Source organism: Anomaloglossus baeobatrachus, chromosome 2 (genome assembly GCF_048569485.1).
Source record: "Anomaloglossus baeobatrachus isolate aAnoBae1 chromosome 2, aAnoBae1.hap1, whole genome shotgun sequence".
Lineage (NCBI taxonomy): Eukaryota > Metazoa > Chordata > Amphibia > Anura > Aromobatidae > Anomaloglossus > Anomaloglossus baeobatrachus.
This window is the reverse complement of record NC_134354.1, coordinates 481,923,105-481,937,308: the sequence shown is the minus strand read 5'-3', so window position 1 is coordinate 481,937,308 and position 14,204 is coordinate 481,923,105. Positions and strand designations below refer to the sequence as shown.

General features: G+C 42.5%; 1 protein-coding gene across 2 annotated transcripts in view; it reads right to left on the bottom strand.

Annotated features, from left to right (window-relative positions):
• UPF3A (UPF3A regulator of nonsense mediated mRNA decay) overlaps positions 1–14,204 on the bottom strand; it is an 83,643-nt gene that overhangs the window by 1,612 nt on the left and 67,827 nt on the right. Inside the window, exons 8-9 of one of the 2 annotated variants that reach the window (XM_075336423.1) lie at positions 13,144–13,298; positions 6,321–6,618 (exon numbers count right to left, since the gene is read on the bottom strand). In XM_075336423.1, the coding sequence (XP_075192538.1) occupies positions 6,321–6,618; positions 13,144–13,298 (453 nt within the window). The remainder of the gene's footprint in view (positions 1–6,320; positions 6,619–13,143; positions 13,299–14,204) is intronic. The other variant, XM_075336424.1, reaches the window with a different exon arrangement.

The window sequence follows — 14,204 nt, the reverse complement described above, 5'->3', positions numbered from 1 at the left end:
CAGGAAAGTCGAGTCACTGCAATGGGAGGGTCAATATCAAAGTCAGAAAGCAGAACTGAGTCAGAAGCTGGGAGATCAGGTATGCACACACAACACAAACACCAGACAGGAGAGGGAAGTCAGGGGCTGGGACAGGCAGACAAACTGGGGGGGGTCAAAGTCAGGACACAGTAACAGGGAGGCAGAACAGATCAGGAACACTCACCAGAGCCAGTATACATGCTGCAAGGCAGAAATATCACTGGCACTGAGCCATAGGTGGAGGCAATATATAGCGTCCTGGGATCCAGAACGAGGCAAGGGAAGTTAACCCATGGCATGACCAGGCCAGAGCTGGGTGTAACCAGCAGCAGGGAAAGCTGGCCTGGATCATGACAATTTCCATCTCCAAAAAGGTTGGCGGCAGAGGGAAGCATGAATTGCTCTAAAATTTCCTGGTAGATGGCTGCGTTGGCTTTGGTCTTGATAAAAGACAGTGGACCTACACCTGCAAATGGCATACCTCCCCAAATCATCACTAATTGTAGAAACTTCCAACTGCACCTCAAGCAGCTTGGATTGTGTGCCTCTCCACTATTCCTCCAGACTCTGGGACCTTGATTTACAAATTAAATGCAAAATGTACTTTCATCTTGAAACAACACCTTGGACCACTGAGCAATAGTCCAGTTCTTTTTCTCCTTGGCCCAGGTAAAACGCTTCTGGCATTGTCTATTGGTCATGAGTGGCTTGACACAAGGAATGCGACAGTTGTAGTCCATGTCCTGGATATGGCGGTGTGGTGGCTGTTGAAGCACTGACTCCAGCAGCAGTCCACTCCTTGTGAATCTCCCCCAATTTTTGAATGGCCTTTTATTAACAATCCTACCAAGGCTGCCGTTATCTCGGTTGCTTGTGCACCTTTTTCTACCACACTTTTTGCTTCCACTCAACCTTCCATTAATATGCTTGGATACAGCACTCTGAGAACAGCCAGCTTCTTTAGCAATGACCTTTTGTGGCTTACCCTCCTTGTGAAGTATGTCAATGACTGCCTTCTGGTCTTCCCCATGATTGTGTAGCCTACTGAACAAGACTAAGGGACCATTTTAAACACTTCACTTAGGAAGCCTTTGCAGATGTTTTATGGCAATTATTCTAATATTCTGAGATAATGACTTTTGAGTTTTCATTGGCTGTAAGCCATAATCATCAACATTGTCTAAGGGAAGAGCTTAAATGTGTAGATTGGGACAAAGTCATGGTAACTGGGGATACCGAACATAAATGGGGTGAGTTTAAGGATATACTTCTAGAGCCCTGTAAAAAGCTTATAACCTCTGGTAATAAAATGTCCAGGAATAAAAAGAAACCACTATGGATAAATAAGACTGTATAAAGTATAATAAAACAAAAACAAAGGGCGTTTAAAATCTTCAAGGCTGAGAATACAGAAATAGCATTTCAGAAGTATAAAGATATCAATAGGAAATGTAAAAAAGAAATCAAACAAGCAAAATTAGTTACTGAAACAAAAATCACCAATGACATTAAAATAAATCCCAAAATCTTTTATAAATACATTAATGCCAAAAGGAAAACAAAGGATAGTATTGGCCCCTTAAAATATAATAACAAGTTAATGTTCAAGTAGAAAATATAAGAAAAGGACCGCACAATCCACATGCCAAGTGATACTTCTTTTATTCCAAAAGGTGCAGCATAAAAAGCAGGGAGGGAGCTGGGTGCAGGCTCCTCCAAGGGATGACAGCCGTTTCGCGTTGGTGTACGCTTCGACTGGTCTGGTGTCTGGTGTACGCTTTGACTGGTCTGGTGTATGCTTCGACTGGTGGACCAGTTGAAACTACACCAACGCGAAATGGCCGTCGTTCCTTGGAGGAGCCTGCACCCAGCTCCCTCCCTGCTTTTTATGCTGCACCTTTTGGAATAAAAGAAGTTCACTTGGCATGTGGATTGTGCGGTCCTTTTCTTCTATTTTCTACTTGAACATTCTCTGGACGTCTGTCATTTTGTTGGACGAGCACTCTGCAGCTGTAAATGCCTGAAGCCCAGGTTCCATTCCGTTCACCTGTGAGACCCCCGCATGGTAAACCTAGTAGTGCAGGGCTGTATCTACAATTTTTTGTTTTATAATAACAAGTTAGTTATAGAGGACAAACAAAAGACTGAAATATTAAATAGACATTTCTCATCTGTGTTCACTAAGAAATTGACTGTTCCAGTGATCATTCAACAAGTGAAAAATCAAAGTTCACCACCTAATATAATTAATTTTAACACAAGAAGAAGTACGCCTATGTCTGAGTAAATTAAACATTGACAAATCCCCAGGGCCAGATGGCATTCATCCACGTATATTTAGGGAATTGAGCTCCGTAATCAACAGACCGCTGTATCTCATCTTTTTAGACTCGCTTGTAACAGGGTTGGTGACTCAGGATTGGAGGATTGCTGATGTGGTACCAATATTTAAGAAAGGTAAGAGGGTAGATCCGGGCAACTACCGTCCAGTAAGCCTGACATCAGTAGTATGCAAAGTTTTTGAGGGCATTTTAAGGGATGACATGCAAAAATATATTGCAGAAAATAATATAATAACTTACAGACAGCATGGATTCATGAAAGATAAGTCATGTCTAACCAACCTGTTGGGGTTCTATGAGGGGGTAAGTGCAAACCTGGATATTGGTAATGCAGCTGATGTGATTTATTTGGACTTTGCAAAGGCATTTGATACTGTACCACATAATAGCCTTATAGTAAAGCTCCAGAAGCAAGGACTAGGGAAAATTATATGCAACTGGGTAAGGAATTGGCTAAAAGATAGGAAACAAAGAGTAGTCATAAATGGTACATTCTCTACATGGGCTATAGTCAGCAGTGGGGTGCCGCAGGGATCTGTGCTAGGACCGATTCTTTTTAATCTTTTTATTAATGACCTTGTGGATGGGATTGATAGTAAAGTGTCAGTCTTTGCTGATGACACCAAACTATGTAGGATATTAAAAACTGACCTTGATAGTACAATATTACAAAAAGATCTGGATAAGATGGCAGAATGGGCAGATACTTGGCAAATTAGATTTAATGTTGATAAATGTAAAGTAATGCACCTAGGATGAAGTAATCCTATAGCTGCGTATACATTAAATGGAAGTAAACTAGGGACTACAGAACAGGAGAAGGACTTGGGTATTCTTATTACAAATAAGCTGAGCAGCAGCACTCAATGTCAGGCAGCAGCTGCTAAAGCAAACAAGATGTTAGGATGTATAAATAGAGAAATTAGATCCCGTGATCCCAACGTATTGTTACCCCTCTATAAATCACTTGTAAGGCCAGATCTGGAATATGGGGTCCAGTTTGGGCTCCACATTTTAAAAAGGACATTCAGAAGTTAGAGTCAGTTCAAAGGCAGCTAACTAGACTACCACAAGGAATGGAACGCCTCCCATATGATGACAGGTTAAAAAAGTTAGATATGTTTAGTTTAGAAAAAAGACGTCTCAGAGGATATCTCATTTATATGTGTAAATACATGTGTGGTCAATATAAAGGACTGGCACATGACTTATTTCTTCCAAAGACAATACTAAGGACCAGTGGGCATACACTGCGAGTGGAAGAAAAGCGATTCTGATAGCTAAATAGGAAAGGGTTCTTTACAGTTAGAGCAGTCAGACTGTGGAATGCCCTGCCACAAGAGGTAGTAATGGCAGATACTATAACAGCTTTTAAAAAAGGGCTGGATGATTTCCTCAGCACACACAACATTGTTGGTTATAAATTACTTAATTACAAAATGTAAAACTGGTGAAGGAAGGTTGACCTAGATGGACCTAGGTCTTTTTTCAACCTAAGTAACTATGTAACTATGTAACATTAACAGAAATAAACACTTGAAATAGATCACTCAGTAATGACTCTATATAATATTTACATTTCCCTTTTTGTATTGAATTAATGAAATAAATTAACTTTTTGAGGATATTCTAATTTATTGAGATATACTTGTATATGTATGCTTGAGGAGATGAGAGAATGTTCCATTTAGGACACAGGTTCTAGCATGTTGAAATCCAACATGTCTGATCTTCCTTTTCCACACCATATCTGCTGTCAGGGCATGAAATCACACATAGCATATTGCTGTCTTTTTTGTGGTGTTAGGTTACAAAAGATGTGCCCGCTTTAAATTCTGATTATAATAGTGAAATAGTAAAGAAATCTATATAGAAAGTGTTTCTGATCGCAGCTTTTGGAGGTCAAAAGCAGTTTTCATATCACTCCTCCAAAGTAATGAATGAAAGCTTGTGCAAGAAAACAGTATATTAATTGTACATTGCCCACAGCAAACATTGAAATTCAAATAGTCATTTATTATGTTTTATAAAAACACACTTGAATAGTTTCTATGGAGAATGGCACTATTTTTCATTGTGATATTTCATTTGTGATGCTGTTTTTTGCCACGAATCACACATTTTTACTTCTACTCACCATGATGTGCATTTTTGGTTTATAAATGCAACCTAAATTACTAAAACTGAAAGCAATAACATCCAGAAAAGGTGCTACATGGAAATGATAAATGTGGTTATTTTTATATACAGTATATCACAAAAGTGAGTACACCTCACATTTTTGTAAATACTTTATTGTATCTTTTTATGTAACAACACTGAAGATATGACCCTTTGTTACAATGTAAAGTAGCCAGTGTACAGGTTGTATAACAATGTACATTTGGTGTGCCCTCGAAATAACTTAATACACAGTCATTCATGTCTAAATTGCTGACAACAAACGTGAGTACAGCCTCAAGTGAAAATGGTCAATTTGTGCCCAAAGTGTCAAAATTTTGTGTAGCCACCATAATTTTCAAGCACAAGCTTAAGGGCATGGAGTTCATTAGAGCTTCACAAGAGTCACTAGAATCCTCTTTCAATCCTCCATGATGGCATCACGGAGCTGGTGGATGTTTGAGAGCTTGCACTCCACCATCTTCTGTTTGAACAAGCCCAACAGATGCTAAATAGGGTTTAGGTCTGGAGACATGTTTGGCCAGTCCAGCACCTTTACCTTTAGCTTCTTTGGCAAGGCAGTGGTTGTCTTGTAGGTGTGTTTGGGCTCATTATGATGTTAGAATACGAAGGGAGGAAATCTGGCTCTGTTGCAGTATGTCACAGTACACGTTGGCATTCATGGTTCCTTCAATGAACTGTTTTTTACAGCCGGCAGCACTCATGCAGCCCAAACTATGACACTTCCACCATTATGCTTGACTGTAGGCAAGACAAACTTGTCTTTGTACACCTCACCTGGTTGCTGCCACACATGCTTGACACCATTTGCACCAATTAAGTTTATTTTGGTCTCATGAAACCACAGGACATAAATCCAGTAATCTATGTCCTTAGCTTGTTTTTAGAAAACTGCGGGCTTTTCTGTGCATCATCTTTAGAAGAGACTTCCTTCTGGAACAATGCAGACCAATTTGATGCAGTGTTCGGTGTATGGTCTGAGCACTGACAGACTGACTCCCCCCACCCCCGTAACCTCTGCAGTAATGCTGGAAGCTTTCATATGTCTATTCTGAAAAGAAAATCTCTGGATGTGACGCTGAGCATGAATTCTCAAGTTCCTTGGTCGACCATGGCGAGGTCTGTTTTGAGTGGAACATGTCTCTTTAAACTGCTGTATGATCTTGGCCACTATGCTGCAGATCAGTTGCAGGGTGTTGGCAATCATCTTATAATCTAGGCCATCTATATGTAGAGCAAAAATTCTTTTTTCGGATCCTCAGAGAATTCTTTGCCATGAGGCACCATGTTGAACTTCCAGTGACCAGTATGAGAGTGTGTGAGTGATCACATAAAATTTAAACCGCCAGCCCTACATTCATACTTGAGACCTTGCAGTACTAATGAGAAACATGACAAAAAGGAGGAAAAATGGCTAATTGGGCACAAATTGGCCACTTTTACTTAGGGGTGTACTCACTTTTGTTGCCAGTGGTTTAGACATTAATGGCTGAGTGTTGAGTTGTTTAGAGGGCACTCCAAATGCACACTGTTATACAAGCCGTACACTGACTACCTTACATTGTATCAAAGTGTCATATCTTCAGTGTTGACCCATGAAAAGATCTAATAAAATATTTACAAATACTGTATGTGAGGTGTTCTCACTTTTGTGATATTCAGTATATATGGTATTTATATGGTAGGTTGTTATGCTTTACTCTTGCTTCATGAAGAACACTCTTTATAGGGGGAATATTTAGCTAATGAGAAATGATCCTAAAAGAATAAAAGAACCTTATTTCTTATGCGCTCCTTTTTGGATGCCATGTCATCACACTTGTCCTCTTTACCCAGTTTGTCTACAGCATCCGCTGCAAAGTTGTTGTTGTGGCTCCCTTTCCTGGTCCGATCTTGGCTGAATCCTTTTCCCCATTTCTGGTCATCTTCATTCCTTCTAAGAAACTTGTCAAACTCATAGTGGCTTCTCGGTTTTCTGCCATCATCCATTCGATGATACCTTTGTCGATCTTGATCTTTATCTCTGTATCTCCTTTCCAAATCTCTTTGCTCCTTGTCACTATCATTTTGTGTTCTACAACCAGAAAACATGGTATTTATTTTATGTTTTGTGTAAAGAGGTTTTCCAGTACTTTGATATTGACTGATCCTTAGGATCAGCAATAACCAGCTCCACCGGGAGTCAGATGTAAAGAGTGTACGGTGCAGAACAGCATAGCTCAGTACCCTGTTTAGATGATATTGCTGAGAACTGGACAAGAGCGATTCAACCCAATGAAAGTTGTTCCGCCATACCCATCAGTAGCCACTAAACACTGATCAGCTGTGTGGTTCCGGTGCATACATTGTTTTTATGTGCCTCCCGTTTGAGCGGATATCAGCTGATTAGTGGGGGTGCTTGGTGTTGAAACCCACCGATCAGACATTAATTACCTATGTGAAGGATCTTTGATTGGCTGTTGTCGATATATATATAAATAAATAAATAAAACTTACTTATTATTATTATTATTTATTTCTAGAGCACCATTAATTCCATGGTGTTGTACATGAGAAGGGGTTACATACAGAATACATATACAAGTTATAGTAGACAGACTAGTACAGGAAGAGGGCCCTGCCCTTGCGGGCTCACATTTTCTGCATTCTATACTTATGTTCTTTACTTCTGAATTATTGGGCCAATTTCAGGCCATCTCTAATAGCCCTGTAAGTTCCATTTCTGCTGGTATTTTCTATCGGATGAAAGCTTCCTCCCTGTCTTTGATGTATTTTTCTGGCTGTCTGATTCAGTTCATTAGCTAAAGCCTGCTTTACACGCTGCAATTTCTTGTGCGATCGCATGTGGGATCGCACCCGCCCCCATCGTTTGTGAGGCACGGGCAATTTCTTGCCCGTGTCGCACAAAGTCGTAACCCCCCCGTCACACGTACTTACTTTCCAAACAACCTCACTGTGGGCGGTGAACATCCACTTCCTGAAGGGGGAGGCACGTTCGGCATAACAGCGACGTCACACAGCGGCCGGCCAATAGAAGCGGAAGGGCGAAAATGAGCGTGACGTAAACATCCCGCCCACCTTCTTCCTTCCGCATTGCTGGTGGGACGCAGGTAAGCTGCAGTTCATCGTTCCCAGGGTGTCACACGAAGCGATGTGTGCTGCCTCGGGAACAATGAATAACCAGCGCGCAGAAGGACGTTCGATTTTTAGAACATGAGCGACGTGTCAAAGATCAACGATAAGGTGAGTATTTTTGCACGATCACACTTGCTCGTAGCTGTCACACGCTGTGATATGTCAAACGATGCCGGATGTGCGTCACTACCGACGTGACCCCGACGACATATCATTAGATATATCATAGCGTGTAACGTATCCTTAAGTCATTCCCCTTTTCTATCACAGTTGATGTAGTTAGTGTAGGGGGCTAGTTTAGCTAATGAACCGAGACAGACAACTAGCCCAGTTCATACATGTCGCTGACACAGAAAAGAGGAGTCTCTCTGTTGATTTTGGAACAATAGCGATGAGCTGGGGTCTGAAAGTGCAGTGTTCAGATTCATTAATTTACATTTATTTAATTTACAATGGACAACAGCCAAGCAACGTTTTTAAAGAGTCTAACAAGCCCTTCAAGAAACTTATAAAATAATTAATTTTCTTTTCAAAAGTTAGGCTTTATATGTTATACATGTATACAGACAAAAATACATATATGGACACGTAGCTATATTTGAATATTAACCAATATTTCTTAAATGGATGAGTTTATAAAAGTGTTATTGATCATATAACTTTATTAAAGGCAAAATTATATCTACAATGAGTGGGATAATAAAAAAGACTTGCTATGTGCTGTGCATGAATGTTTATTCTCTTACTGAAATACTGGACATCACATCACAAATAGTGATATCGTGCTGCTATTGCTGGAGCCATAATACTGTATGTGCTGCTCTATTAGTCTGGGTGATGCAATAAGTACTAGTAATTCAGCAGAACAGAACTATGATATGATACTAGTAATATGGCAGCAAATACTATATTGCTTATTTTGGTGTTTTGGGTGTTTGTATTACTTGTTAATGATAAAAAAGAAAACTTATGAAGTTGTCTGACTATGGGAAACTCACTGGGATCGAGAGGCTGCTGTCAATGACTACTGAGAGGTGACTTAGGAGCTACAGACATCAATACAATGGATTCCCGTACCTAGGGCATCCTACCTAGCTTGATGACAGATCCACTAGGGCGGGCTTTGCACGTTGCGACATCGCAAGCCGATGCTGAGATGTCGCACGCAATAGTCCCCGCCCCAGCAGCGATATCCTTGTGATAGCTGCCGTAACGAACATTATCGCTACGGCAGCTTCACATGGACTCACCTGTCCTGCGAGCGTCGCTCTGGACGGCGACCCGCCTCCTTATTAAGGGGGCGGGTCGTGCGGCGTCACTGCGACGTCACACGGCAGGCGGCCAATAGGAGCGGAGGGGCGGAGATGAGCGGGATGTAAACATCCCGCCCACCTCCTTCCTTCCGCATATCCTACGGAAGCCGCGGTGACGCCGGTAGGAGATGTTCCTCGCTCCTGCGACTTCACACACAGTGATGTGTGCTGCCGCAGGAGCGAGGAACAACATCGAACCGTCGCGTCAGCGTAATTATGGATTACGCCGACACTGCACCGATGATGCGATTACGATGCTTTTGCACTCGTTAATCGTATCATCGAGCCTTTACACACTACGATGTCGCATGCGATGCCGGAAGTGCGTCATTTTCAATTTGACCCCACCGACATCGCACCTGCGATGTCGTAGTGTGCAAAGCCCACCCAAGTCTATGAAAATGACAGCTAGCACATGGATGGCATCAGTGTGCTGTCCGTGTGCTGTCCAGGATTAACTGTGAAGATCCGGAATCGCACTTATTTCAAAGGGAGAATTCTCTCTAATTCATTCAATAAGTCACGCACCTCTAGCTAGATGTAACCAAACCCTAATGAACAGAGAATGAAAGTGTTCAGAAATGCTTCTTTGTTCTCCATCACACATGTTATTTTTCCAGCAGTTTTTAGCACTTTAAGACCTGCAACACACATCCGTTTAATTTGTACGTGTGCGGTACGTATTTGCACGTACCGGAGACACGTACACACGGAGACCCATGTTATTCAATGGTAGATGGCACACACACGTAAAATCACACGGAACGTGTGACCGTGTGGTAAGTACGTGTGTGCGCTTTTCTACACGGACGACATGTCCGTTTTTGGCCGGCAGCACGCAGGCACGGACCCGCTTTAGTCTATGGGTCCGTGCCTGCACGTACCGCACACGGAGTATGTCCGTGTTCAGCACGTTTCGTGCGTGTCCGTTTTTACACTAGCGATCTTATTTTTTGTTTTTTTAAATTAAATTCAGTATACTTACCTTTTTTTCTGCTGTTCTCAGTCATACTTACATTGGCGCTCGTTTTTTTTCTTCCCCCGGCTCATACCGCTCCCCGATCAGCAGTGCGGCGAGGAACAGCTATGCAGAGAATACGCGGCAACAATTACTTTGAATATGCCGGCCGCTCATTAATCAATCTCGTATTCCCTGCTTTCCCCACCCACAGACGCCTGTGATTGGTTGCAGTCAGACACGCCCCCTACGCTGAGTGACAGCTGTCTCACTGCACCCAATCACAGCAGCCGGTAGGGATGAAGGGAATAGCGCGATCAGCTGTATTCAACGGTGGCCGCGGATAACCTCAGTGACAGCTCAGCTGATCGCGCTATTCCCTTCATTAGCTGCGTGGAGGTGACAGGAGCGGCTGTGTCTTCTGCAGCTCCGGTCACCTTCATGCAGCAGAGCTGGAAGCGACGCTGGACCATCCTGGAGTACGCCGGACATGGAGGGCTTTTTCGGGCTTATTAAATTGGTGAACAAGGCAATTTGTTAGTGTTTTTTTTCTAATAAAGGATTTTTTCGGGTGTGTGTGTTTATTTACTGTAATTTACAGATTAATCATGGAAGGTATCTCGGGGAGACGCCTGACATGATTAATCTAGGACTTATTGGCAGCTATGGGCTTCCAATAACTCCTTATTACCCCGATTTGCCAATGCACCAGGGAAAATCGGGAAGAGCCGGGTACAGTCCCAGAACTGTCGCATATAATGTATGCGACAATTCTGGGCGGCTGCTGACTGATATTGTTAGGCTGGGGGACTCCCCATAACGTGGGGCTCCCCATCCTGAGAATACCAGCCTTCAGCCATATGGCTTTATCTGGCTGGTATTAAAATTGGGGGGGACCGCACGCCGGTTTTTTTAATTATTTATTTATTTATTTTACTGCACAGTATAGACACGCCCACCGGCTGCTGTGATTGGGTGCAGTGAGACAGCTGTCACTCAGCGTGGGGGGCGTAACTGACTGCAACCAATCACAGGTGTCTGTGGGTGGGGAAAGCAGGGAATACGAGATTGATTAATGAGCGGCCGGCATATTCAAAGTAATTGTTGCCGCGTATTCTCTGCACAGCTGTTCCTCGCCGCACTGGTGATCAGGGAGCGGTAAGTATGAGAGAGGGCTGCTCACTTCAGTCACTCGGGGGATTAGCGGTCACTGGTGAATCCTTCACAGGTGACCGCTAATCAGTACACGGCACACAGACAGAGCCGCGGCATGACAATGAAGTCGGGTGAAGTTCACCCGAGTTCATTCTCATCGCGCAACTCTGTCTGCTGTCAGCTGACATGTATCAACGACATTGTGCAACACACAAACGGACATTCCACACGGACATTCCACGTACACATACACGGACATTTTTTCACGTACACACGGCTCGCATACGCCCTCACACGGATGCAATATGTACCGGAGAAACTCCCCAAAAATACGGAACACGGACTCGAAAAACGGACCGTGTCATACGGACGTTTTTTTTGCGGAAGTGTGTTTTAGGCCTAAGGGAATCTGTCACCAGGTTTTTAACACCTAATCTGAGAGCAACATAACGTAGGGATGAAGATCCTGATTCCAGGGATGTCTCACTTACTCGGCTGCTAAGTGTAGTTTTGATACATTACTATTTAATCAGCAGCAGATTCTCATTAGAGGACTACTTGACCTGCTGTAAGGTAGTCCAGCATGTTCATGAGCTCTGTATAACTGCTAGATCTGCAGCAGAGTAAACATTCATTTTATCAAAATGACAGCAAACATCTCAGTAAGTGACACATCGCTGGAATCAGGGTCTCTATAGTCCGCTTTACACGATGTGATATCGTTACCGATATCGCTAGCATGCGTTCCCGCCCCCACCGTTTGTGCGGCACGGGCAAATCGTTGTCCGTGGCGCACAAAATCGCGCGGACCCGTGACACTACTTACCTGCCTAGCGACGTCGCTATGACCGGTGATCCGCCTCCTTTCTACGGGGGCGGTTTGTTCGGCGTCACAGCGACGTCACTAAGCGGCCGCCCAATCAAAGCGGAGGGGCGGAGATGAGCGGGACAAACATCCCGCTCACCTCCTTCCTTCCTCATTGCTGGCGGGATGCAGGTAAGGTGAGGTTCCTTGTTCCTGCGGTGTCACATGTAGCGATGTGTGCTGCCGCAGGAATGACGAACTACATCGTACACGCAGCAGCAACGATACTTGAGATTAGGGGGGCATGTAAACGATTAGCGATTTTGAATGGTTTCGCAACGATTCAAAATCGCTAATAGGTGTCATACGCAATAACATCGCTAAAGCGGCCGGATGTGCGTCACAAATTCCGTGACCCCAACGAGATTGCTTTAGCGATGTCGTAGTGTGTAAAGCGGCCTTATCTCTACATTATGCTGCTCTCAGATGGGGGAGCAAAAACCTGGTGACAGATTCCCTTTAACAGATATCACACATTTTAAGCTTTTTTTTATAAAAAGAAAAGAAGTTATGGTATAGTTTTTGTTTTGTAACATTTCAATGCCTTTTCAATCACTTTGTTCTACATTACTATGGAAAACAATGGGGAAAAAAAGCCAGCTCCAAAGCATGCTGCTTTTTCACCCCATAAAAAGCCACAAAACAGAAGGCTTTGTTGCTTCCAACACATAAAACTTTATAAAAAGCCTAAAAAATGCTGCAAAACACTATATATATAAATCCATGTCATGCACAGATTCGCATACAGCATATAAAATAACACTGTGATTTTAACATAAAATTATGCGCCAAAATCTCTAGACATCCGCATGCATATTTCGACTTTCACTTTGGTAGGGAATTTAGCAGTGGATTTTACTCATAAGTAAAATAAAAAAATCTGTAGCATGCTCACAAACTGCGGTGGCATTAAATGAGTTGGGATTGTTAAAATCTAACATTGTTATGCATTATGTCACCAATAGTCATACAAAAAGTAAGAATTCACAAATATGGTATCTACATGTACTTATTTTATGGTACAAAGTGGTGACACATTCTATACTCCTTTTTTAATGCTTACAAATAAAATCCACTGTAAAAAAAAAAAAGTTTAAAATGTGGATGAAATAAGAGACTATAATAAATGTGTAAGTTCTTTTTAGAAACAACAACAAAGTCATGTATTCTTACTTTTCCTTGAGTTCCTTTACAAAGTTTTCAAATGCTCTCACTTTATTGTTCCCAGCTGATTTTTCCCATTTTGACTCTTCATTGTCAATTTCATCTACTTTCTCTTTTTGTTTCTCATTGATGATTTCATCTCCTCGTTCAGGTTTCTTAAGGAGCTAAATGTGTAGATATATTATAGTGAACACATAGCAATAAATGAGACTATAATTCTATATGTATCTTTACATATATGTACCTATGGCGAACACATGCATTATATACTGCATATTTACCTTTTTATATGTTAGTGCTTCTCTAGAAGGTGAGTATATTGGACAAGTATGAAAGGGCACATTTGCTTATATTTTAAAGTGAACCAGTCAGGTGCAATTTGCACCAAGATTAATGAGCAGTTCTGGGTGCATATTTCTAATCTCTGCCTAACTATATCTGTGTCTAGTAGCATACATAAAGAGATCTTTGGAAAAAGTATATTTAAATATCCTTTATGATATGCTAATGAGCGCAGGGACTAGACACAAGGGCTCATCCGCCCTCTTAGTATGTAAGCACACCTCTGTGGGCATGTTAACATGCTATTCAATCCTCATTGCCTAACATCATCAGTGGTGACATGCGTACCTGTGTCCACTATCACCCCTGATCAGTATGTGTCCTGGCTTCAGAGAGGTCTAGTGCGCATGACCAGAAGTGCCAGGAACTTAAGACCATGCGCACTGAGCCTAAAACCAGAGTGGTGCAAAGGACACAGGTACACACGTCACTGCTCATTATGCTGGGTAGTGCCGTATTTGCCACTAGGCACCCGTGGTCCCGTGCCTGGGGCGGCGCGCTGCGGGGGGCGGCACTTTCTGACAGCAAAAAAAAATGTTTTTTTAAATTTTTTTTAAATCCCCCCCTCTGTTAGACACAGTAATAAATCCGCTGTGTTTTTGGAGGGGGAGGGGGGACACACGCACCTCTATTTATTAGTATCCGCGTCTTTAAGACGCGAATACAAATAAATGGATTGCGGACGCCGGGCACAGGGAGCTGATTGACCCCGGAAGTACCAGCGACTG